The sequence below is a fragment of the Somniosus microcephalus genome, chromosome 19 (assembly GCF_052327205.1).
Source record: "Somniosus microcephalus isolate GS21.2 chromosome 19, FLI_Smic_1.0, whole genome shotgun sequence".
NCBI lineage: Eukaryota > Metazoa > Chordata > Chondrichthyes > Squaliformes > Somniosidae > Somniosus > Somniosus microcephalus.
The window spans coordinates 45,886,289-45,913,981 of NC_141005.1; the positions used below are offsets into that span (position 1 = coordinate 45,886,289).

At 44.5% G+C, this 27,693-nt stretch overlaps 1 protein-coding gene across 2 annotated transcripts in view; it reads left to right on the forward strand.

Moving 5' to 3' along the window:
* Positions 1–24,673, forward strand: part of tpcn1 (two pore segment channel 1) — a 99,460-nt gene extending 74,787 nt beyond the window's left edge. The window contains exons 21-27 of one of the 2 annotated variants that reach the window (XM_085961740.1): positions 4,249–4,361; positions 4,451–4,497; positions 4,611–4,679; positions 15,129–15,213; positions 15,438–15,577; positions 17,146–17,226; positions 17,466–24,673. In XM_085961740.1, the coding sequence (XP_085817866.1) occupies positions 4,249–4,361; positions 4,451–4,497; positions 4,611–4,679; positions 15,129–15,213; positions 15,438–15,577; positions 17,146–17,226; positions 17,466–17,591 (661 nt within the window). In that variant the 3' untranslated portion in view covers positions 17,592–24,673. The remainder of the gene's footprint in view (positions 1–4,248; positions 4,362–4,450; positions 4,498–4,610; positions 4,680–15,128; positions 15,214–15,437; positions 15,578–17,145; positions 17,227–17,465) is intronic. The other variant, XM_085961741.1, reaches the window with a different exon arrangement.
* The last annotated feature ends 3,020 nt before the right edge of the window (positions 24,674–27,693 follow it).

Sequence of the window (27,693 nt, forward strand, 5' to 3'; positions counted from 1 at the left end):
ACCTCTTGATTAAAATTTATTCTCAGGATGAGGGCATTGCTGGCAAGGCTGGCATTTATTGCCTTTCCCAAGTTGCCCTGAGAAGGTGCTGGTGGGCCAGCTTCTTGAACCACTGCCGTCTGTGTGGCAAAGGCACTCCCACAATGCTGTTAGATATTCTTTGTAGGGGTTTCATACAATTGAATAGCTTTCATTCTGTTACTGTGGGAACAACCAGTGCTCAATCCCAGTACCAATTGGACAGCTGAGTAGATTGTAGCATAAAGTGAGGTGATTTGAACACATGGAAGGGAAGTCAGAGCTAGGCATGGAGCAGGCAAGAGGCGAATCGGAAGTATTAACAGAAGCAACAAAATTTGAGTAGACACATTATATTTTAGTTTTTCCAACTTCAATGGCTTGAATGTGGCCTATAGTTAAAACGCCATTTAGAGATGCATATACCATAATCCTGTAAAATGCAGTTACCTGGATTTGTTGCAAGCACAGTGCAGCTCACTTATAGGAAACTGATTTGTTTGTCCATTTTTTCCAATGCCTGTTGTGAAAAGACAAGTCCGATCTGGTTCTGCTTACTATAACCTAAAGTGATCAGGATTGTCTTCAGTGTTTGATTAAATATTGTACAGCGCATACTCTCCCCAGCACTCCCTGGCAGACAAACTCAAATCCTTTTAAGTTCATTTCTCCCAGTCTTACTCAATGCTCGTAGACATTGAAACACTTTAGACATTGAACTCTGCATCCCAGTACTCCCTGACAAGGAGGACTGCCAAAAGGCCAAATCCATGTGGGGATCCCAGGGGTCTGTAAGGTTATCAGATTTCTATATTTATTAATTTATGAGAACACTGGCCCGGATTTTGCTGTGAACGGCGAAGGAGCGTTCCCCTTGCGTACAGTTGCCCAGAGAATTGTCAGCAGAGACTTCCTCTCTTCTGGTATCTGAGCCAATGCAGCGCCCCTTACAGGTTTCAGTGGTGTTTGTGAGCAGGTAAAGCAACAGGGAGGCTCTTCAACCAATCAGATTGTAGAATCCTCACTGAGACACGCAGACTGCAAACGAGGAAGTAAAAAAACCAGGAAATATAAATTACATTTAAATCATTGTACAGGAAGCAAAATAAAGATTGGGACATACACATGGGATTAAGGGAGAGACATAAAAGAGAAAAACAGAAAAACTATTTAAAAAATTATTTTAATTTCTGCAACATTAATATATTCTTCTGAGGGAACGAGACTCCACACATGTAATATTAATTTTTCAGAGCCAGAGAAGTTGTTCAGCAGCAATTATCACTTACTACGTCATTAAAAACTCAGTTAGTCCTGATTGTACAAGCCTTAACTTTTTCGCCTGCCTTTAGTGCAAGAATTGTGGGTAATTAGCCTAAGTTCACACCATTAAAATAATCTCTGCACATTCCATCGGCAAAGATAGCAACAGCGCAGCCTGTGGAGGAGCAGGGTATCACTGACCGAAACTTCTGGATTTCCGTGTTTAACTGCACAAGTGCGGATGCCAGAAGTTGCTGTCAGTTTTACCTTGTAATAACGGTGAGCGTTGACAGCCTCGCTGTTATAGTAAAGCAAAATCTGGGATATTATTTCTGTTACAGTAATTTTTAAAAAGAGATTTTCTGCAATTATAGCTCTGTTTTTCTTTAATTAGCTGACCCTGTCTTTCATAAATTAGGAATGAGGGTCTCCAGGTCAATATTTGCAGGGGTACCCCAAGCAGAAAGGTTTGATAACTATTGTCATAAAAAAGCAAGATACAGTTTACAAAACCACTCCAGCACTCATTCTCAGTGATTCGTCACCTCTGCATTAGTGATACCCCAAACTCTTCCTACCATTCAGCAAAAAACTGCTTACAATAAATAAAAGCCACAAAAGCTCTGGTTGTGTGCAAAGTTTGTTCAGAACTAGTAATCCTGTTTAAACATATCAAGGTAAAATATATGCACAATACCATGTTTCGACTGGGTGGATGCAGTTTACTCAGTTTATTACACTGTTCAGAGAAACCATGTTCATAATAAGTGGAGTGTACTGTATCTGCAATTATAGTTGTCAGCCTTGGTTCAATGGTAGCACTCTCGACTCTGAGTCAGAGAGTCATGGGTTCGAGCCCCACTTCAGAAACTTAAGCATATAATCTAAGCTGACACTTCAGTACAGTGCTGTGGAGTCGGAGGTGCTATCTTTCAGATGAGACGTTAAACTGAGGTTTCATCTGCCCTTTCAGGTGGGCATAAATGATCACGCTTGAAGAATAGCAAGGGAATTCTCCCAGTATCCTGGCCAACATTTATCCCTCATCCAACATCACTAAAATAGATTATCTGGTCATTTATCTCATTGCTGTTTGTATGCAAATTGGCTGCTGAGTTTCCCTACATTACAGCAATGTTACTTCAAAAGTACTTCATTTACTGTGAAGCACTTTCAATAATTAGAGAAGACCAAGCATTCAGGCATGTAAAGGCTGAAAAACATTGAAATTAAGCCCTGTTGAAATGCCCATATATAAGTATACTCCCATAGAGTTTTTTAAGACATGCCACCCCTACATCATCTACAGGAAACTCTCGTTTAAACGGCACCTAAATATTCGGAATTCTCCATTAACCGGCAAAATTCTTACTCCGAAAACAACACCTCAATAACCGGCAATGATGCCGAGTCCGAGTCTCCCGCGGTGGCCGAGTTAGTCAGTGGGGGTAGTTCTCCAAACTGCCACTACTCGGCTTCTTGGCGCTGTCAGAAGTCGGAATACCTCAATACCCCTGTAACAGGAGTCTGACTCTCCCGCGCTGCCGGTAGTCTCTTCTGATCCGCCATTTTACAGGGGTACTGTGCGTCTCCCACGCTGCTGGTAGTCATTGCATTGCATTACCCTCAACTGGCAGTACTGTACTTAATCAAGCATCTTCCACCATCCATTTAACACAACATTCTGTAGGTGAGTACCCAATTACTGTATATTGCACATTTCTTGATTTTTTAATTTTTCTTTGTTAAAAATAGCCTCGGTAGATAACCCTCTCCGTCATCCGGCATTTTTGATTAACCGGCAACACGTCGGTGCCGGATACCAAAGAGTTTCCTGTACTTTGATACTTTGCCCAGACAAACATCCAATGCACTAGTGTAAACTAGTAGAGAAGTGAAGAACTACTTTTGTCCCAGAGCACTTTACAGCCAATTAAGTAATTTAATCCCTTACCTGTATTCTTTTAGCAAACATATGAGTTTGCCTAATGGGTTAATAGGCGACTGCACTGCATGTTGTGGTATTGTGCCATACAGACCAGAAGGTTTCAGGGTTGTTTCTCAGTCTGTGCTGAACTAGACGATCTCAGCTAGGGCAGAAATTTGGGCACTGCAATTGGCTTCTGTGTCCCTCATCTAAGGAAGGAACATATCAGCCATGGTTTTCACTGCTGATTGATACACAATGACTCTTGCTGGAAAGTGTGAGTGTGTGGATGTAGGATAAGGACAGGATCAGGTTTGGCTGCAATGACTTCTAATGTTCAACAGTCTGCAGACACTCACCATCTAATGTTATACGTGAAGAATGGCCCCTTAGAAATCAGACCCCAGCAAGAACCTCCAAGAGAGGAAAGGAAAGAATTGGGGCTGTGGGGAAATTTTAGCAGGATACCAGTTTATTTACACAAATAAAAATCTGAAGTCAAATATCTTAAAATAGACATCAAAATATTTGCTTTATAGGTGAGTAAAGTTACTTGCGTTAGCTGGAGGAGTTTCATTTGTTTTCAGATAGGTTTGATGGAGATGTGCATTGTAGAGTGTTTACTTCCTATCAGAAAAGATATTATTATACTCTGCCTCAATTTGCCTGATCAAGAAGCATTTTAATGCCAGCCTAGGCCATCCTACTCCTAAGGAACATGTAGAGATGAGCAGCTGTTAAGTAGGGAATGAAAAACCTACATTTAAAACAAAACAAATAACTCATTAACATTATTTTTTTCGTGGTAGGAATACTACTCTGCTTTAATTTATGAACCAAAACATAGCTTAGCAGAGATAGGAATGGCTCATATTGGCAAGTTACCATTGAATGTTACTCCTATGTTAGATGAAATGCTATCAACTTAACAATTTGAATGGTACAATAATACCATAGCGATTTTTTGAGTCCTTTAGTTCATACTCAATTCACTTTGCTTCTATGACTCACCAGAATACGACCCAATTCTTTATTTACAGTAATAGCATGGTAGCAGACTTTTATCGCTGGGAAAATCGGACCATTGGTGACAGAACTGTGATACAGGGGTACTACTCTCTCAATAACTTCAATAACATCCTTAACAGTTTTGGTGAGTAAAGTTTAGGTGCTGTTTTATTTAGGACAGCATGCAATAAAAGTTCTGAAAATAATAATGTCTTTTTTCCTTTTTTTACACAGTAACTTTGTTTGAGTTGACTGTTGTAAACAATTGGTATATAATCATGGTGAGTTTTATTGAGATTGGATATCTTCCCCAAAGATAAAGTCTATTACACTGAATTACTCCACTAACGGTAAATGTTTATAAGAGAAACTAGCTGTAGTTCTCTCTTCACAGGAAGGCGTGGTATCTCAGACTACGCACTGGAGTCGCATTTACTTTATGACTTTCTATATTGTAACTATGGTAAGTAAAGGTGCATGTAGTAGTTTTGTTCTTCCTCAATACTACAGTTTGTGGATTTATAATTTATAACTTTAACTGCTCACAAATGAACAATAATAAAGATGTGACATTTTTAAATTCATAAAGTGTTTTTGAGCCTAAGGGAAAAACTATCAATCCTAATATCTCTTCATGAACAGAACTGTATTTCTTTTCCTTTTAAAATATTTTTCCCTCCTTCTGGAAAGTCTGGATTACAAATCTCTACAGTCAACAAGCATGTGCCTCTGATTCAGTTAGCCTGAGCCACAGTGCCGTAAGTCAGTGTTTCCATTCATCGCACTCTCAAGGAGATGGAATCCCTTGCTTGTGCCTGGCACTTTATTCTAAGTGAAAACTGGACAATCAGTAACTTAGATTGTGGGTGCAAAATTAGGATCAGTAGCACCGGTTGTTTGGGTGCTACGGGTGCGTTTGGGGACCAAAAATGGCATCCGATGCAAGCACGCACACTTCTGTCTGAATTGCGCCGGACGCCATCTTGGTAAAGGACAAACAAGAGGCATCCTTTGCCCACGCCTGAAGCAGGCGTAAACTATTTGCATATGCATATAAGGGGCCTAACATCTGCTTCTGGTCCCTGCTCCAGCTTTGGTTTGCCCTGAGGCAGCCAGTGTTGATTGCCTCTGGGAAAACCAACGCTAAACACCACGTAAGTAAAAAAAATAAGTACTTACCATAATCACCGCCGCTCCCAGTCCCGAGATCTGCAACCTCACTCCAGACTCCGACCTCCTAGCACTGCCCCCCCCCCGCCCCACAGCACTCCCAACCACCCAACAGTACTCCCGATGTCTGTGATCTTCCTACCTGATGCCCGGCAGCACTCCCGACCCCCCAACTCCCGATCCTTCACCGAATCCCGATCACGGACTCCGAAGCCCACCCGTTCCTCCTCCAGACCCTGCGATCCAACCCAATCACTTACCTGGAAATTGGAGCACTAACCTGTGTAGGCTCCTACTGCAGCGCCATCTACATTATGATGAGGTCCGAGGCCCAAGATCCGGGGCTCCTCGGACCATTTGAGCGCGGGCTGTTAATACTGTGCGGGTAAGGCGCCCAAAAATAGACGGGCCCGAATTATTAGGCATGTTAGTATAAATGAGTGTCTGGGAAGATACCGCTTTAGAGAGCCTGAAATAAAGCCTTTTGAAACACAAGGCCACAAAACTCAAGTCCAAATGGTGATAGTTCCTAGCAAAGTGTACTTAGAGGGTCTCATCTACCTAATGGAGCTTCAGTAGGGGTTAAACATTAGATTATTACCACCAGAGGTTGGCATAGTCCTCTTCTCTCACCCCCCACCTTCCACTGAACTACCAGCATTTAATGGACACAGAGCCAGTGGAAGGACACATTGCCAGCACCAATAGACTACTATGAATTACTTATTACTAGGCCACATGTGCTCCACTACCCCTCTGGACTGTATACATTTAAATTTAAGAACACATTAGCCTTTGTGTGTGTAACTCCAGCCATAGACGGTAGCCACTCACCTAATGGGGAACAGTTGGTGAGGTGATTAATATGGTGGCAGATGGACCCCAAGTTACATTTTATCCATTGGTGTATGGGTTCGACATCTCTTTTTTTTAATGAATAAGCATATCTGAATTTGAAGTGTTCATTTGGGCTAAATATTGAACTAGGTTCAGTTCAGAATTCCTTCTTAACTTCTGCCACCTTTTACAGTGTAGTATTTTTGCAAATTTCAACATTAATTTCAATGTTGATTGGTTTATAATTCTTCATTTATATTCCCAACTTTACACGTCTGTTGGTGCTGGAGTATGTGTCCTTCCGGTGATGATATGGATGTGGTATACATAAAGAGACTTATGACAAAGATCAGGACATGTGGAGACAGGGACCAGATAGCAGAATAGATTAAAAGATGCCTTCAGATCAGAAAATGGAGGGTACGAGTTACCGGAAGTTTCTTGAACTGGCAGAAAGTGGGAAATGGTGATTCGCACGGATCCATGTCGGGACCACTGTTGTTCACCACATACATCAATGATTTGGACTCAGATATTGGAGTTATGGTGTCAAAATTTGCAGATGATACCAAATTGGGGGTGGGGGGGGGTGGCGGTGCAGGGGGTATAGCTAATAACGAGGACTGCACCAAAATATAGGAAGGCATAAAACAGGCTTTCAGAGTGGATGGATATATGGCAAATGAAATTCAATATAGCAAGTGTGAGGCGGTTCATTCCTTGGAATAAGGAGGCCACTCATTCCTTGGAAGGCAAGAAATTAAATGGGGTAGAAGTGCAAAGAGATCTGGGACTACAGATACATAAATTGTTAAGAAGTGGCAACACAAGATAAGGACATAAAGGCCTAGAAATTCAGTTGGCTGCGCCAGGCGTTAGCGCCTTAGGAGGAGCAGATCTCGAGCGCTAGGCGCTTAGCGCCCGGGCGCTGCACGATCTGCGCCTCGCCCCAACTTCAGTAGACATTTAGCGCCGGCGCAAAGTCTTTGCACGCGCTCAGCTGCGCGCGCAGATCATGACGTCATTTCGTCGTGCAACGCCCTTTGTGCGCCCGGAACCGGAACTTCACTCGCGCCGCCCCATTGTGCGCCGGGCGGCCCTAACGACTGTGAAGTGGAACGGTACACAGCCGAGGTGGGCCGCAGGGAGCGCAAATTAAAGGGCACTTACCCTGCACTATAAATGGCAGCCATTTTGCAGCATTCACTCTTGTGCAACGGATTTTTGGAGAGAGACCAAGGAAGAGAGCTTACTGCTTTGGCCCAACACTAGGACAGGTCTTTTTGGCTTCAGGCCAGAGCTGTGCAATTCTCTTTGCCTTCATTGAGATCTCAGTGTTTGCCAGCATATTATGGGGGCTGCATTGGGTGCCAATGCTGAGTTTCAGCCTTATGTCGGAAGGGCTTACAGACGCCGTGAGAGAGTGGCAGCCCTGGCTAGACGCAGAGGGGGCAACAGGCGTCGCCAAGTGAGGCCTTACCCACCCAGGGTATACCGCCAGCAGTTCTCCTATCTCAACATGTCTGCCGCGCAGTGTGTTAGGAGGCTGCGATTCAGAAGGGAGGTGGTCACAGACATCTGCCAGCTGCTTCACAGAGATCTGCGTCCACAGCTGATGCGCAGGACGTCTCTGTCGGTGGCAGTGAAGGTGACGGTGGCTCTCAACTTCTATGCCACCGGCTCCTTCCAATCCGCTACTGGGGACATCGCTAACATCTCCCAGTTCGCCGTGCATTGCTGCATCCGCCAGGTGACCAATGCCCTTTTCAGAAGGAGACGTCAATTCATCTCCTTCCCCATGACCCTGGACAAGCAGCAGCAGCGTGCAGTGGGATTTGCAAGAATAGCGGGCTTCCCCATGGTGCAGGGCGCCATTGACTGCACGCATGTGGCTTTGCGGGCACCTCTGGAGCATGCCGAGGATTACCGCAACCGGAAGGGCTACCATTCCCTCAACGTACAGCTGGTGTGTGACCACAGGCAGCGCATCCTAGCTGTCAATGCCCGCTTTCCAGGCAGCAGCCACGATGCCTTTATCCTGTGACTGACATGTTCCAGGCACAGCCTCACCCAAGAGGATGGCTTATCGGGGACAAAGGCTATCCTTTGTGTACCTGGCTCATGGCCCCGCTCCGCGCGCCCACGACCCCTGCTGAAGAGGCATACAACGAGAGCCATCAAGCGACCAGGAACCTCATCGAACAAACAATCGGCGTCCTGAAGCAACGGTTCCGCTGTCTGGATCGCTCCGGGGGAGCCCTCCAGTATTCGCAGGAGCGAGTCTCCCAATTCGTCGTCGTTTGCTGCATGCTGCACAACCTGGCTATCCGCAGGACTCAGGCACTGCCACCTCACGTTGGACCACCACCTCAGGAGGAGGAGCATGAGGAGGAGGAGGACGAGGAGTACCAGCCCAGGAGGGAGGCAGAAGGTCCAAGGGCCGCCCATCGGCGGCTTATTGAACGTCACTTCTAGGCCCCCTGTCAGGGAATGGCATGTGCCAATGAAAGAACATGATTGCAGCCGCTCCGCAAGCCCTCAGCCGGTTAAGGCAACAAACACTTCAAAGATCAAACATGGACAATGTGAATAAATAAAATGGTTTATTGTACAAACTCAGGGCCCTTCCCACATGAAAACCAAGAACACACGAAACCCCCAAAAAACACTCACACACATGAGTCACTCCCACAACCTGGGGAGGATTAACCAAAGATGTAAATAAAAATGGCCTCATCCTCGGCCTTCAAAAAACAACCATTCCACAAAACACATTTGGACACACCCTCTACTTTGTGTCCCGCGAGGGCGATGCCCTCTGCAAACTTTGCCGGCCCCTGGACGCCCTGCTGCTCCTCCTCAAAGTGAGGCCAGTGGCTGCTGCAAGGCTGGGGGAAGGCTCCTGAGGGGCACATGTCGTGACGGCAGATGCCCTTGGGGGTCGGCCTAGACGAGGTCTGGCCCTCGAGGGGCCAGCTGGTGAATGCTGCAGCTGTGGCTGGCCAGCATCAGTCGCTGCAGCAGCTCGTGGCAACTCCACTGGGGGAGTGGCAGTGGCGGCTGGCGCAATGGGGGCAAGCTGACGGATGGCAGGCGCTCGCTGGTCGCCTGAGACACTGGCACTCGGCCGGGCCAGCACTGCAGCATGCGCAGCAATCTGCCGAGGGACAGACCGCTGTGCTGCTGCAACGCTCCGGGTGCCCTGGCGATGCCGGGCTGACACAGCGAGTGTGGCAGCAGTGAGTGCCCGTGTTGCCCTGTTCTGTGACCGCATCAGAACAGCCAGTGACTGCACGGCACCACTGATCACCTGGCCAGTCGCTGCCACAGAGGCCCCGAATTCGGTGACACTCCGAGACAGGGACTGCATGGCCTCAGGCATCCGTCCCACTACCCCCATGAGCTCCGTGTGCCGGCGCTCCGAGTCCGCGGACATGTCCTCGAGGCGGCGCATCTCCTCGGCGTTGACCGTCCCCGGACTGGAGGCCGGACTCACCCTCTGGGGAGAAGGCCGCCGAACTGGCCGACCCTTCCTGCGTTGCTGGACGCCGCTGGGCCCAGCAATTGGACTCCCCTCCAACCCTTCCCCCACGCTCCCCTCCAGGGAAGACGTCTCCCCTACAGTGGCATGGCTTGCCGTGGCTGAGGGTTCCCCTGATGGGCCGCCTTCCTCTTGCTCCTCCTCCTCCTCCTCTTCTGAGGGGCTGTCACTGGCAACTTCAGGGACCTCCTCCTCACCATCTGAAAGCAGAAAGGCACAAGAGTAGCTTTAGAGTGAGGAGAGGGCGTCAGCGAGGGATGCATGAGTGGTGGCATTCAGCGCATTGGTCGGACAGTGGCAAAGGATGTAGATCTGATGCGCAAGTGGGACGAGAGAGGTCCAAAAAATGATGTCCTTACCATTGGTGCCCAGAACAGGGTCGGCATCTCCAGATGCAACGGGGCCAATCACCCGGGCACCCATGATGCGCTCCACGCGCTGTTGCAGCTCGGTGAGCGGCTGGATCTGGGGTCCGCCTCCCCCGGTCACAGTCCGGCTCCTCTTATTATTGGCCAGCTTGGCCTGCAAGAGAAAGGACGGCCTCTAAGTACAGTGTGTAGCCCTGATCTTGTGTGCACTGCCTCCCATGGTCGAATAGCCTGGCCAGTCTGTAGCCCTGATCTTGTGTGCACTGCCTCCCATGGTCGAATAGCCTGGCCAGTGTGTTAAGTGTACAATGTGCAATTGATGTTCATGACTGACCCATAGCTGCTGCATGAGGGCTGGCCATTAGGGCTTTCAGGTCCCTTTGCCCATAATGTGAGGTGCACATGCAAGGATGAGGAGGACACTGGAAAGGGTACTCACCCTGACAATCCTGGCGAGGTCATTTAGTTTCTTGCGGCATTGTACCGCGCTCCTGGGGACCTCACTGTTCGATGTCACCCTGGTGGCGACATGCCTCCAGGCTCTCCGGTAGACGCGGGTCGGCGGCTTCCTCCCATTGTCTGGGAACAAAATATGGCGTCTCTTCTCCACAGCGCTAACCAGCACCCTCAGATCAAGCTCTGAGAAGCGTTGCGCTCGTTCATGGGCCTTCTCCATACTTTGAGGCGCTATATGGGTCCAGCAGCAGTGTTCAGGCCTAGCTGGAGGGCTCCAGTGTGCAGGGCGTGGCAGCAGACCAAGTCAACCCTTCCCCCTTAAGAGCTGGCCGGCGCCACGGTGTCTGCTGTCAATCAAGAAATGGCCGCACCTGCGCTGCGCCCGGCCTTGGCGGTATCGCTCAGCACCTCCGGCTTAGCACCTAAAGAGAGCCGTGCATCGCCAGTTTTAGCGCTCGAGCAAACTCTTAGGGCGAAGCTAATGAATATCGGCGAAGTGGCCTCGAATTTGCGCCGGGCGCAAACTTTAGCGGCCGCCTGACTTTACCGCCCCAAAAGTGGCTATAATGAATTTCTAGGCCAAAGAGTGCAAATAATGCATTGGCTTTCATTTTCAAGAAGAACAGAATACAAAAACAGGGAAGTAATGTTAAATGTATATGGAATCTTGGTTAGACCACACTTTGAGTATTGTGAGTCCTGGTAAACATGCTTACAAAAAGGATATTGAAACACTGGAGAACGTGCAGAAAGATTTACAAGGATGTTACTAAAATTGAGAGGATGCAACTATCAGGAAAGATTGAGCAGGCTGGGGCTCTTTGGAAAAGAGAAGATTAAGAGGAGACGTGATAGAAGTATTTAATATTATGAAAGGGTTCAATGGGGTGGATGTGGAGAATCTGTTTCCACATGTGGGTGAGTCCAGAACAAGGAGGCATAAATATAAGATAACCACTAACCGACCAAATTTAGAATTTTGGAGGAAGTTCTTTACACAAGAGAGTGGTGAGAATGTAGAACTCGCTGCCACATGGAGTGGTTGAAGATAGCTTTGATGCATTTAAGGGGATACATGAGGGAGAAGGGAATAGAGGGATATGGGGCAAGGTAAGAAGAAGTGATTAGAGTGGGAGAAAGCTTGTGTGGAGTATAAACAGTGGCATAGACAAGTTGAACTGTGGTTATTTTTTGTGCTATAGAATCTGTGCAATTCTATGTACTGTAACTCAATTCTGATACCTTTCCAGTGTTTTCTGTTGTTATTAAGTCGTAATTTTTGTGATTCTGTCAGTTGCATTTGTCTATTTTAACTCGCTGATTTTTAGCTAAACGGCATAAGGGATATATTTTCCATTGTTCTCAAATTTTAGAAAAAAAGCATGTGCATAAAGCAGTGAAGACTACTTTACACAGTGAAGCCTCAATTATCCACACTCCGATTATCTGTTTTCCCTGTCGTTTGAGAGCATGGACCTCTTGCAGCCACCACAACTCCAGCCACCAGACTAGCTACAGATCCAAGAAAGCCAGCCAAAAGTGCTCTTCCAATGCCAACAACCACCACCCAGTTACAGAGGTGAGCACTAAAGGCAGCATGTGCTCACCTCCAGTGATCCAGTGAGCAGCCTCCACTGCCCTGACCTGTCCTGATTGGTGGGGAAATTGCTTTTTGCAGGTTCTCTTGGTTCTTTTGGCAGGTCCTGCAGCTAAAAGTCAGCGATGGGAATGTGCAGGAGCTATGAGCCACCAGAATAGCTGATTAATAACAGCTGTTGCCAGACCTGTTGATCATGCTATAAAATAGCCAAAAAAAGCGCCAGAGCGGAAGATTGGGAACAGTTTAAGATAGAGCAAAGGAGGGCAAAGGGCATGATCAAGAGGGGCAAAATAGCTTACGAAAACAAGCTGGCGGAAAATATAAAAACTAACTCCAAAAGCTTTTATAAATATATCAAAAGGAAAAGACTGGTGAAAACCAAAGTTGGTCCATTGCAGTCAGATACGGGGGAATATATAATGGGAAATAAGGAAATGGCAGATCAACTAAATGCATACTTTGGGTCAGTCTTTACGAAGGAAGACACAAAAAACCTCCCTGGGATATCGGGAAAAATAGGGACATTGGCAAAGGAGGAACTGACGCAAATCAATATCTCTAAGGATATGGTGTTAAGGAAGCTAAAGGGATTGAAGGTGGACAAATCCCCAGGGCCTGATAACATGCATCCTAGGGTACTGAAGGAGGTGGCCCTAGAGATAGCGGATGCACTAAGGATGATTTTTCAGAATTCATTAGACTCGGGAACAGTGCCGATGGATTGGAGGGTAGCTAACGTTACCCCACTATTCAAAAAGGGGGGTAGGGAAAAAGCAGGTAATTACAGACCTGTAAGCCTTACATCAGTTGTGGGCAAAATGCTGGAGTCCATCATTAAGGATGAAATAGCGGAGCACTTAGCAAATGGGGACAGGATAGGACAGAGTCAACATGGATTTACAAAGGGTAAATCGTGCTTGACTAATCTATTGGAATTTTTTGAGGGAGTAACTGGTAGAATAGATGGGGGAGAGCCAGTAGATGTGGTGTACCTGGACTTCCAAAAGGCCTTCGATAAGGTCCCACATAAAAGATTAGCATGGAAAATTGAGGCTCATGGGATAAAGGGGAAAGTTTTGGCGTGGATAGGGAACTGGCTGTCAGATAGAAAACAGAGAGTTGGAATAAACGGCTCATTTTCTGAATGGCAGGCAGTAACAAGTGGGGTACCACAGGGATCTGTCCTGGGCCCCCAGCTGTTCACAATTTACATTAATGACCTGGATCAGGGAGTCGGATGCAGCATTTCCAAATTTGCAGACGACACTAAACTAGGAGGTGGGGTGGGCTCAGAGGAAGAGACCAGGAAGCTCCAGAGCGATTTGGACAGACTGGGCGATTGGGCGGATAAATGGCAGATGCACTATAATGTGGACAAGTGCGAAGTTATCCACCTTGGGTGCAGGAACGGGAGGGCAAATTATTATTTAAATGGCAATAGATTGGGAGAGGGGGAAGTACAGAGAGACCTGGGTGTTCTTGTACACCAGTCACTGAAGGCGAGCATGCAGGTGCAACAGGCGGTCAAGAAGGCAAACGGTATGCTGGCCTTCATAGCAAAAGGGTTAGAATACAGGAACAGGGATACCTTGCTGCAGCTGTACAGGGCACTGGTGAGACCACACCTCGAGTACTGTGTACAGTTTTGGTCGCCTCATCTGAGGAAGGATGTTCTTGCCATGGAGGGGGTGCAGCGGCGATTCACCAGGCTGATACCAGGAATGGCGGGAATGACCTATGAGGAGAGACTATGTAGTTTAGGGATGTACACACTGGAGTTTAGAAGATTGAGAGGGGACCTCATAGAAGTGTATAAAATTCTGACAGGTCTAGACAGACTGGATGCAGAAGGAATGTTTCCCTTGGCGGGTGAAAACAGAACTAGAGGACATAATTTAAGGATAAGGGCTAAACCATTTAGGACAGAGATGAGGGGGAATTTCTTCACTCAGAGAGTGGTGAACCTGTGGAACTCATTGCCACAGAGGGCAGTGTACGCCAGCTCATTAAATATATTTAAGAGGGAATTAGATATATTTCTACGGGCAAAAGGGGTTAAGGGTTACGGAGAGAAGGCGGGGACGGGATACTGAATTAAAGGATCAGCCATGATCTCATTAAATGGCGGAGCAGGCACGAAGGGCCGAATGGCCTACTCCTGCTCCTATCTTCTATGTATCTATGTATGCTGGCAGGTCTAATGAGTCTGAATGGCGTTGGAGAGCACTGAGGCAGTTGGATGGGGAGAGGCAGAGAAATCAGCAGTATAGTAATTTGGGAACCCTAAATTATGTGCCAATTTCTACAATGTGCCACAGGTCCCCTCTATTGTGGTGGATAACAGAGGATCCACTTCACACTTGTCTATTTTTTATTAGAATTAGAAAAAAGAGGAAAATGTAATCATGGGAAATGCTTTCCATTCTTGGATATACAGCAGTTAATATGATTAAATAGCTAGGGGAAAAGAGAGGAGAAATAATGTAAATCCTGTAAAAATTATATTAATCCCAAAGGGAGGAACAGTGCACTAACAGTGATCATGAGGAAATAATTATGATTTTTTTTTATAGATCCGTTTTTGAGTTCTGCTGTTAAGCGTGCTTAGCAATGTGCAACTTACATTAAAAAGCATCTGTGCTGCCTTAAATCTATTTTTATTTGTGAAAATCTTATTTAGAAAGGTTTAATACCATTATAATTTAAGTTCTGATCTAATTTAAATCACACATTATTTCCCTTTGATGTTGACTTGTGATGATTTCTAATGTAACCCACTTAACATATTTATTTTCAAACAAAAAGACATGATCACATTCTGAGGAAAGATTGAGAACTGCAACAAATCTGCCTACTGTGATCATTTCTAAATGATTCTAAAACTGAGTTTATTTTGTGTAACAATCAGTTGTGACTTCTCTGACTTTTTTTCTTATTTAGGTTGTACTTACTATTATCGTTGCCTTTATTTTGGATGCATTTCTATTCCGGATGAACTACAGTAGAAAAAATAAAGATGAGGAAGGTATTGTCACCCATATGAATTTCCATTATTGGTATTTTCTTTTTGCAATTTTGTACCTCTGTATTTTGTCTTTTAATTTAATGTTTCTTGTGTTCAGTTTTTGTTTTGTATTTAAATGTGATCAGCTAATACTAGAGATTGGTGTTGTGTGTCATGCTCTAACTTTGTGTGTTTTTTAACAAGATTTTGTCTGTATTTTGCATTTGATATTTTATCTATAACAGATGAAAATGGAATTGTTTTTGAGACTGATGTGGACAAAGAGGAAATTGATAGACTTCTTGAGTTCAACAAACAGAACGGTTCCCCATCTTCTGAGATCTCTGGACTCTTTAAGCTGTCATCCAGAATGGCAAGCAATGATGTACGTATTTATACATAACCCAGTTTTCCTTTCTTTTATTCATTGTTCCTTTTTTGTTTGAGTGTTAACAATTTGTCATTATTCCCTAATTATTAAATGTAGGTAATGTTGCCATTTATAAATCTACATTTGTCCTACATATCCAGGATGACGAAGGGAAGTATGTGGGCAGCTACAGACATTTACATTTTGTCTTGCCGAGGTGGGGGGGGGGCATTATTCTGATATTATTTCATGTCTTGTTAATGTTAGACTGTTAAACAGCCTTAAAATGACTCTGTTCCTTTCAGGTTGCTTATTGCTGTGTTGCCTTCTTATGTGTGGAGTGTCATATTTTATGCAATGTTAACTTTGAAACAATTATGAAATATCGCATCTGAATACAAATAAAATTCAGGATTTGACAAAATACATTTTTACCACTAGGTGGCAGTTTTAGCACATGTATGACATTCATTTTAACAGATAATGTAATCATGATCTGCTTTCATGATCATCTATTAACATAAATTATTTTAACTCCCCCAATGTCTCAGTGAGTTTATTTAGGAAGCACTGAGCCATGCAGACCCAAAGGGTCTCGAATTCAATCCTCAGTTACTGCTGAAGTACCCGATCACAACACAAGCACTACATTAGCCCATGGGGATAGTGAAATCGAGTCAGGGTTCCTGCATGTGAACATTATCTAGTGGTCTCTGCTGGAAGTGCACATGTGGACATTGGGTGAGGACAAGATCCATCTTGACTGTGATACCCTTTCCCCCCGTGGTTGAATAGCTTGTTTCTGCTCGCTGTCCATTCTCACACATGAATAATGGTCACCTTGGGCGAGGCATTCTTGGAAGTGTATCCAAGCAAAGTGTAGAAACCTTCAGTGGAGGAGGAAGGAAGGGAAGGGGAGAAAATTGGAAAGAAAATTAAAATGCACAGAAAAAAATACTTCTTTGTTTTAGCAGTGTATAAATGTTCCATATTTAATTCCCCAACTTTAATACCTGCAGCTGTAGAATTCAAAAGAAACTCAAACTTGATTGTACTTGATGTGCCTAATAGTTGTATAGTTGATTGCTTCCCTTACAAAATGTTCTTAGAATGACTTGGGTAGAGTAGAGTACAATTGGACATACTATACAGGGTCTGTGAGGGAAAAGGCCTGAATGACCCAAATAGTCATTCTTATGTTCTTATGACATTGGTTTGAATCTGTAGCAGTCCAAATGGTGAGTCCCTGATTTTACCCAGAGGGGCAGATTGAAAGCAATGGATTGCTCACCTTGGACTGCTCTTGCACACAACCTAATGCCCCACTAAGAGTGGTATTTATGGAAGCTCACCTACAAACAGGTTGCCCACTTATACTTTTTGCTGGGGAATGTTGTGCGGCATTGGGTGTGCCCAAAAGGAAGGAGAAAGGGAAGATAATTACCAGGACCGTTGATGAGCATACTATCTTAACTATACTATTACATTATGTGTTTCATATCTGAAGCAACTTTCTTTTCAAGAGGGCATTTAGGACTGTCCTAATCTTTATGAAATGAAAACTATTTCTTGTTTTATTACAGCAGCTTAAAATGGTTTTTATTGGCAGAAGATTAAGAACTAAAAGTGACCTGAGCATTAAAATGTATGAAGAGGAGATTCAGGTATGAGAACCTTTACAATGATGTGCGCTATGCTATGTTTTCCAAATAGACAAATCCATTTAGATAATTTGATTTGTTAGAATATATTTCAGAGTGAAACGATTTTGTAGAATTGTCCATGAAAACATACTCCTGTAAAAAATATCAAAAAATTGAACCTACAATTAGATGCTAATACATTTTTACCAGCTCCTGTCTCACACAATGTACAGCAATAAAAATGTCTCCATTTCCAACAGGAATGGTTTGAAGAGCATGCCCGAGTAAACCAAATGCAGCATGACCAACCACTGGAATGTATCTTGAACTCCAGCACTCACCAGCCTTGTGCGGAAATACGACAGCGATCTCAGACTGTAACTTAGAAATATAACCTACTCATCCACTATGCAATAATTACTCAGTGTTACTTTATATTTGGTGTTTTGCACATATGCACTTGGGGATGTTTTGCCAGTTGTAAGAGCTACTATGTTGGCAGAATCCTGAATACTGGCAAGGGCTAGAATAGTGAGGGATAGTGGCCATATTACAGTACTGAGATATCCTTATTTGATCACTTTTATCTGTGGTAAGTTATATGTGACATATTAAGTCTTTTAAGTGTGTCAGCAAAATATAGAAGAGTTTACTTTAGGTTTCTTTCATTTTTAGCTTCTGTCAATGCTTTCATTTGATACCTGGCCTTATAACAAGTACTTTAGTATAAGACCTATTCAATCAGCACTTTGTTTATTTGTAACAAGTCAGTTCTCATTGTCTGAGTCTATTCATAAGATGTAATGTTCTTATCAGAATCATTCTCTCCCGCTTGACAAAATCTAATTCCCAAGTTCACTTCTATTCGTAAGCCATCGTGTTAAATGCAGGGAGACAGGTGAAAGTATTAATGGAACATTATCCTAACCTTAGTATAGAATTATAGTGATTTCAGATACCGTTGCCACTACACTTGGGAATTTTAGATGAAATGTTCAATTTGTGTTTTTTCTGGAAGCTTAGTGGTATTGATGCTAAATTCCTTTTTTGACTGCACTGTAGACATCTACTAAATCCATGCCTTGCTTAGGGTGTGCACACATTATATAAGATGTGCCTTCAATTTACAGTGCTTCGCTGATCGGAGCACACAGTGTTATATGCTGAATTCTGTGTGTGTTTCAGGCAGTGCAAGAGTTGAATGCCTGTTTCTTGTTCACAGATGTTTTACATTAGATGATCATGTTTATCACTCCAAAATTATTATTTTGCTAAAACCAGGAGTAATGTTTTTTATTTAAATCACTGTTTTTATGTTTAATATGTTATTGTGTGCTGGTGAAACTGAAGGAAATAACCCAGCTGAAGTACTTCTTTTGGGGACAAAGTGCCATTTTCAGTTATCAAAAGTGAAGTGAGAGATAAAGTGGTAAATCTCTGTTGGTTACCTAGTATTTGAGTGCAGTGACACAAGGCATTTCACACGAGTACTGTAAACTTTTTTCACATCTGTTTTAATGAAACCAAAACTATAAAGTATGATCAAATACTCCACAGGGCAACCTGGAGGCAGGTGAGGGGCAGAAGGTTATCTTTGGACAGCAGCAGGTTACAGTTGAATAACGACAGTGTGGGAATGGAACAACATTTTGGAGTTTTACTTGATTTGGGGATTGCAAGTATTTATGCACAGAATTTTCTCCCTCGGGTTATCAAATGGCAGTGCAGATTGTGCTTAATCTGTGGAATGACCAGGCTAAATGTCATTTCTCATTGGGATTCCATTACAGTTTTGTATTGAACTAATAGGACATGATCTGATGGAGGAATTGAACATTTTTTTCTTTTCACTATAATTTGGTGAGAAATTGTTCATCGAGTGGTTTTGAGTAAGTGACCATGCTCTGCCTGTTTCACTGCAGCAGGTGTACTGACTACAAAATGAAAGATTTGTATGCTGCAAAATTATGGGGAATCCAATAGAGAATAAACAAGAATAACTGAACTCAATTCGATGTACAGTAGTTGGCAACTATCAACACTTGTATGTGATAAAGATCAACAAAATATTTAATTTAGCTTGTCAGTGCAAAATATAGATACTAAGCCATAAAGCAGGAAATGAGATATATGCTGCCAATTACTCTGAATCATATTTATTCACCAGGATACAAGCTAACTGAAACATAGTGTGTTAATTTTAGAGTTGCAAAAATCAAGCGGCATTCAATAGCACAATAACACTGCTTTCATCTCTGGAATTTGGGGTTCAAATCTACAGGTCAATCTATTCATTTAATCCTTTTAAGATATTTTAGATAAGAGCTTTCTGATGGAAGATAATTAACAATAATGTAAAATAAATCATAATTGCAGAGTTTTTTAAGTTTTTAAATTTTGTAATAGCTGTAATCTCTTTAATAAAAGTTATTTTGTGGACAAATGCATCTACTGCCCATCCCAATTACACTCCTGCCACATATAAACAAAGACAAATTGTTAAAGAGGAGCGTTGTCTTCCAAGAATAACTTGCACAGTTCAGGTGTGAACATTTATGTTTTACAGCAGGGATTCTCGACCTTTTCGCATCTGAGGCCCCCCCCTCCCGTGTTATAAAAATTCCACGGACCCCCCTGTAGCACAACACAAGTATTTTTTTCTGTATAAAAATTAGTTATGCAATTAACATATACAGTATATATTTTTTTTTTACTTACTTAATGTGAAACTTGTTGCTGGTGCTGAGCAACAATTCTGTCAAGGCGCGGAGTTATCTGCGACAAGCACACGCGCATGCAATGGTCAATGTTCATCCTGGCTCCGTACTTTGTTTTCATTGATGTCATTGCTGAACGTCCAGCTTCACATAAGCAGGTTGTACTAAATGAGACCAACTCTTTAGGGGGAATTTTAAGCCCAAAAAATGGGTGGGTTGGGGTCGAGTGGGACGCTAAAAAGTAATAAATCTGAACCCCGACCCCAATCCACCTCCAACCAGCCCACTTCCGGTTTTAACGGAGGCAGGATGGGCATCTAAACCGCACCCAAGAGGTGGGTTGGCGCTTTAAATATTATAATGAGGCTCCATGCCTCATTTGCAAGCACCATTTTAAATTTAGGTCTAGCTGGCTGTGCCTCGGGGAACCTGCCCGCTAAAGGAAGGCGAGAACTGCTGGATCCAGGGGGTAAGTGCCTTTCCACCCAACCTCCCCTCCAACAATTCAGACCCCGACCTCACCTCCACCGATCCAGCCCCCGACCTCACCTCCACCGATCCAGCCCCTGACCTCACCTCCACCGATCCAGACCCCGACCTCACCTCCACCGATCCAGCCCCCGACCTCACCTCCACCGATCCAGACCCCGACCTCACCTCCACCGATCCAGCCCCCGACCTCACCTCCACCGATCCAGACCCCGACCTCACCTCCAATGATCCAGACCCCGACCTCGCCTCCAATGATCCAGACCCCGACCTCGCCTCCAATGAGCCAGACCCCGACCTCGCCTCCAATGAGCCAGACCCCGACCCCGACCTCGCCTCCAATGATCCAGACCCCGACCTCCCCTCCAATGATCCAGACCCCGACCTCGCCTCCAATGATCCAGACCCCGACCTCCCCTCCAATGATCCAGACCCCGACCTCCCCTCCAATGATCCAGACCCTGACCTCGCCTCCAATGATCCAGACCCCGACCTCCCCTCCAATGATCCAGACCCCGACCTCGCCTCCAATGATCCAGACCCCGACCTCCCCTCCGCCGATCCAGACCCCGACCTCGCCTCCAATGATCCAGACCCCGACCTCCCCTCCAATGATCCAGACCCCGACCTCCCCTCCAATGATCCAGACCCCGACCTCACCGCCAATGATCCAGACCCCGACCTCCCCTCCACCGATCCAGACCCCGACCTCGCCTCCAATGATCCAGACCCCGACCTCGCCTCCAATGATCCAGACCCCGACCTCCCCTCCGCCGATCCAGACCCCGACCTCGCCTCCAATGATCCAGACCCCGACCTCCCCTCCAATGATCCAGACCCCGACCTCCCCTCCAATGATCCAGACCCCGACCTCACCGCCAATGATCCAGACCCCGACCTCCCCTCCACCGATCCAGACCCCGACCTCCCCTCCAATGATCCAGACCCCGACCTCCCCTCCAATGATCCAGACCCCGACCTCACCGCCAATGATCCAGACCCCGACCTCACCTCCGCCGATCCAGACCCCGACCTCCCCTCCACCGATCCAGACCCTGACCTCGCCTCTGCCGATCCAGACCCCGACCTCCCCTCCGCCGATCCAGACCCCGACCTCCCCTCCACCGATCCAGACCTCGCCTCCAATGAGCCAGACCCCGACCTCGCCTCCGCCGATCCAGACCCCGACCTCACCGCCAATGATCCAGACCCCGACCTCACCGCCAATGATCCAGACCCCGACCTCCCCTCCGCCAATCCAGACCCCGACCTCGCCTCCGCCGATCCAGACCCCGACCTCGCCTCCAATGATCCAGACCCCGACCTCCCCTCCAATGATCCAGACCCCGACCTCCCCTCCGCCAATCCAGACCCCGACCTCGCCTCCGCCGATCCAGACCTCGCTTCCAATGATCCAGACCCCGACCTCACCGCCAATGATCCAGACCCCGACCTCGCCTCCGCCGATCCAGACCCCGACCTCCCCTCCGCCAATCCAGACCCCGACCTCACCTCCAATGAGCCAGACCCCGACCTCGCCTCCAATGATCCAGCCCCGACCTCGCCTCCAATGATCCAGCCCCGACCTCCCCTCCAATGATCCAGACCCCGACCTCCCCTCCAATGATCCAGACCCGACCTCACCTCCGCCGATCCAGCCCCCGACCTCCCCTCCAATGATCCAGACCCCGACCTCGCCTCCAATGATCCAGACCCCGACCTCCCCTCCAATGATCCAGCCCCCGACCTCCCCTCCAATGATCCAGACCCCGACCTCGCCTCCGCCGATCCAGCCCCCGACCTCCCCTCCAATGATCTAGACCCCAACCTCGCCTCCAATGATCCAGACTCCGACCTCGCCTCCAATGATCCAGCCCCAGACCTTGTCTCCAACGATCCAGATCCCCGGCCTTCCCATCCCACCCTCTCTGCGGCCTGGTGCCTCAGGCCTACCCGCCTGACAGCCAGCCAGCCTTTCCATCTGGCTGACTGTGGGCAGAAAACAAAGAATCAAAATGCTAATCAGCCCCTGCCGTTAAATTCGGCAGGGCCTGAGAGAAACCTGTTCTCCTGCATTTCCTGCCCCCTCAGCCCCGTTCTCTACCCGCCTCCAAATTAAAATTCCGGCCTTTCAGTGCTGCAGAAGAAGCAGTGCTGTATTAATCAGAGCATTCACATCAAAATGTCTCCAGCAGCATTGCACTGAACTTGGTTCTGAGGGAGCTGTCTGATGAAATGCCAATGAACTCTTCTAATAGCTTTAATGAGTCGGGTGGCATTTTAGCCTCAATATTTTTGCTAAAGGGGTTTGTAGCCCACAGTGTCTTTTGATACTGGTATTTTTTCCAGTTCCTTGGCCTTCTGCTCTCCAAACATTTCCCTTACGATTTCAATGACACACGGCATTATCAACTCATATGCGATTTTTTTGCTTTAGCAATTTTCTGCGCCACTAATTAGGATGAGACTACAAGCTTTTTATCAGTGGTAGTTGTGGATTTCATTACTGCTTTAGTACCGAGCAGTTCCTTAACCTTTTGCTCAAAAAAACAAACATTGCTTGTCCTTATATATTTCATGCTTGGTAATTAAATGTCTCTGTAATTTGAAGGGTTTCAAAGATTCATTGGACAGCACTTGTGCACAGTTTACACATTGGCCCAGAAATTCTGGTCGGAGGCTTCCCGCGGGTGCATGCCCCCGACCTCTACTTACCTAGCGCGCCGGCCGTTGAGCTGTGAGCCCCCGTGGAATTGTGATCCTGGGCCTCCTCCAACTGCCGGCGCGCTGTGCTTGTGTATCCCAGGGGCGCAGTTAGTTCGATGCGTTCCCTGGGATCACGTGGGCCATGGAGAGCCAATGGTAGCAGGGAATGCTTCATTCATAAGTTTGACAGGAAGGGCTGTCAAACCTATAAATACTATAAGCCCTAAAACTTCAAATAAATTTTTTTTTAAATCACATTTATAAAATAAACTATAAATTACATGAAATAACTATTTTAAACCATTTAAATTTTTGAAAAAATTAATTACATTTTCTAACGGGGCTAAAAATAAACTTACCTTTCTTTAAAGTATTTAAAAATAATAAACCTGTGGAAAAAATGTTTTAATTTCAATTAATTCACCACTTACCTTGTTAAAAGCAGGCCTTGCGACTGCTTTTTACATGTCTAACTTCTGGAGACTTACCTTCCCGGAGAAACCTGGAAACAAAATGTAAGTTCGATGCGCACGCGCTGCCTCTCCCACGCACGCGTTCCACCTCTTAACCCCTTCTTTCAGGGGAACAGAAGTGCCGGTTGCCCGCACATGCGCAGTGCATGCACAAAACCGGCACTTCCATTGGGCTTATGGGTGAGTACCCCATGCGTACTCACCCGTGGAGACCCGAATTTCTGGGCCGTTGTGTTTCAGGTATATCTCCACTTCCAGTACAAATAAAACCAAAATTGAAGTAGCTGAAATAACAACAGAACTCAGCAGGTCAGGCAGCATCGAAGAGAGGAGAAACAGAGTCAACGTTTCGGGTCGAACCCTTCGTCAGAACTAGAAAAGCTTAGGGAGGAGAGATCTTTAAGCAGGGGCAGGGAGGAGGGGAGGAAAGAACAAAGGGAAGGTCTGTGATGGGATGGAAGGCAGGAGAGATTGAATGACAAAAGGGATGATAGTGCAAGGCAAAAGGTAATGGGACAAGTTAAGAAACAAAAGATCGCTCTAGACGATGTGTGGATGATGGCAGCAACATTAACAGCTACCATAGAGGAAACGAGAGAAAAAAAATAGCTGTCCTCGTATTTCCTAAATTTTGCAGGGTTAATGGCGGCTTTACGTTTTTGTACTCACACCTCCAACACCTCGGTGTTCTTCAGCTTTTACAGTTGAACTTGATGAAGGAAGTTCTGTAGCATCACTCTGTGGGTTTTGTTGTTTTGAAGCTGATGGTCGAATTAAAAATGCATCCATATCTGGTGTTTATTGCGTGCATTTACAACGATTTTCCCTGTTCTTTGTAATTTATCTTGCTCCCGCTGAAATAACTCTATTACATCTTACATAAAACGAGAACATGAGAACCTGAGAACGTATTAATTTCTGCATTTTCAGCATGTAATAAACATGCACGAAAATGTATACTTTTTTTTTCCTACACTCTGGTTATTTTTGGCGGACCCCTAGAGGGCTGTGGACTCCTGGTTGAGAACCCCTGTTTTAAAGTATTTTATTAATACATTTAAAAATTAAACAATTAGCAAAAACCTACTTGCGAATGTTTATATTGCAGATAAAAATCCCTCGTAAAATTCAGCAAAATGACAGTACAGCTTTGTTATTTCACCCTTCTGAATTTGCTACAGTAGTACAGTATCTTATTGCATTTGCAGTGGATATTAATACGGACAGTGTTACCCAACAGGCATCAACCCAGCGTAGGGTTATATTAGCAGTCTCCAAGATAGGGTCATTCTGCACTGTCACTTGAAAGGAATTGGGTTTTTGTGCAAATCAAGGAAAGTCCCATCTCGAACAGTGCAAGTTGTTATTTTGGTCAAATATTTAAAATTTTGACTGTAATATTATCCTCTTTAATCTTGATTAACCAACAATTAGTGTTGCACATTTCCATGAAGACTTAACATTTCTACTCTGAGAGACAGTCCTTCCCATGCCATGAACAGAAGCATGCCCCTCAAGATCAGACCCACTATTTGCCTTTTGATGTCTGTAGGATTAGCCCTGCATTAAACTAAAAAGTATAATTCTATATATTTCTAGTACATAAATATTTTGATTTTTAACAGTGGTCAGTTAGTATGTATACTAATATTAAGCAGTTAAATACTTATGTCATGGTATAATAGTACCAGTTTTTTTGTATATGAAGCAATTCTCTTTTGAGGAGGAGGAGTTGATCGCTTTATTTGCAGTTAGAATTTTTTTAAACCATTGCCACTACACAGGCAATTCTAAAATCAAAATAACAACCAAAAGTCATCATGCTTAAATACATTCCTAAAATGTTAATATTTTAAAACTTGGCTTAAGTGTATTGTGTTTAACCTTTGCACTGTGGGATATTGCCCATAACATGCTATTTTATCTGGATCAATTAGCAGTAATTTACTTTATTTTTCACGTAAAATTTTAGATACACGTGTGTCGAGTTGTAAAACACATTACTTAGTGATAGTACAAGTTATTGCACTTCGTGCAAAAGTAATGTGAGGGAAACGCTCTGAATGTACAATGTTTCAGTAGCTATGGTCAAAATTCCATCTGGCTTTGAGTATTTCATCTGTTTTTACACGTTATTTAAATATAGTAGGTCATCTGTTTAGAATGTCCATTAGGTTAGGTAAGATATAGTAAAACAGAGGTTGTGAATGTACTAATTTTATGCATATAAAGCAATTTTTAACATAGTTTATTTTTGTAAAGTACAGCTTTGCTTGTCTATATAGCTATCCAAGGTGGATTACACACCAGTTCATGAATGACTGTATAGAATTAACACCTCATGAGTGGTCCATGAATAATTATATTCTGTACTCTAAATATATTAACATTTGTGGAGGGATCAGGGAATTGTTCCCAGTTGTAGTGGCAAAGGGAGAATCTGATTTGAATTGTTTTTTTTATAATTGTCTGTAGCATCTTATCTCTGCATATATCAGTTCTATCTCTGTATTTTCTCTGGTTACACGCCAATCCTGAGTTAGGTATTGTAAAACCCATATGAAACAACTGAGCTTGCTTCTGTGTTTCATTTTCACTTTGGGCATAATTTTCCATCTAACACCAAGAGCAATTGGAGTGTTTATACCAATGCAGACAGAGAGTGCCTCTGTGGCAGTAGCAATACCAGACTATTTGTGGAGTAATGTTGGGGTTCTCCACTAGCCTCTCAAAAAATTCACCATGAGTTGGCACTGAATGTATTGAAATGGTTCAAAAATTGTGCTCGTGTTCCTTGACCCAACAAGACCCCAGTATTAATTTGTAACCCTGCATCTGGCATCCAATTGGACATCAAAATGGGCACCACAGCCATAAATTTCTGCTTCTTGCAGAAATGTAAAAGTGCTAGCCATCACGAAGATGAAAATGTTGCATTATTACCCAAGCACACTTTGGAATAGCCCTACACTAGTGGAAAAATCTGCCCAGTGGATAGGTGCTGCAACAGAAAGGTTCTGTTCCCAGTAAGTGTGCAAAATATCTGTTTCTTAAACAAAGTATTGCTTTCATATTGAACAGAATTAAAAACAAAGCCTTTTAACATTACCTTTGGTTTTATTTCAGGATTCTAAAGGTGAGAGTATTTAAGATGGTATGCTGCCTATTTTTCCATTTATTTATACTTCTACCCTCACTTTATTGGAATACTGAATTTGAATATACTGTATTTTGCTGCAATGTTAAAAAATGTAATTTGTAAGTTAGTTTGCAAAGTAATTAGAAATAAAATGCTTAAAAAATGTTCTATAAAATCTGTGTCCTTTTTTCCCTGCTTGCATCACTTTCTTCTGGGAAATACATCTGGGTTTATTATGCCTCCGAATACAGATTCTGCTATGCTTATCTGAGGAAGGTCAATTGTTTAAATTACCTTTAAAGATAGTGAGATTTTATTTATTGCACGACCCTTCACATTTATATGCTGAGAACAAGATGGCTTTCCATTCCTCATCTCATTGGGTGCTCCTTACTTTTGTTCTGAAAATGCAGTATGGTGGTGCAGCATGCTGGTACCCCAGTACTGCATCGTGCAATGGTAGGTTGCTGGGTTGCACGTGATGATTCTACCTCTTCAACTAAGATGGGAAACAATACCAGACTTTTTCCTACAGGGTGGGAATGTGCTCCATTCACCTTAAAGTAGCTGAATCACAAGTCACACACACAGTTCTGGAAGTAGGTTCCCACATCTGGCCTCATCTATGGTACTGTTACTTGTGTTGGTCAGGTGAGTATGAGGTACATTAAATACCAGCTTCTGCTGACCTCACCACAGTCTGTATTGGATGTGGCCATGTCTATGTTTGTGGACTAATTGATAGAGGGAAAAAATAGAATACAAGAGTAAACTAGTAAGAAATATAAAAGCAGATTGTAAGAGCTTCTACAAGTATGTAAAAAGGAAGAGTAGCAAAAGTAAACATGGGTTCCTTAGCTGCTGAGACAGGAGAAATTATAATGGGGAATAAAGAAATGGCAGAGACATTAAACAAATATTTTGTATCTGTCTTCACAGTAGAAGACACAAAAATCATACCAGA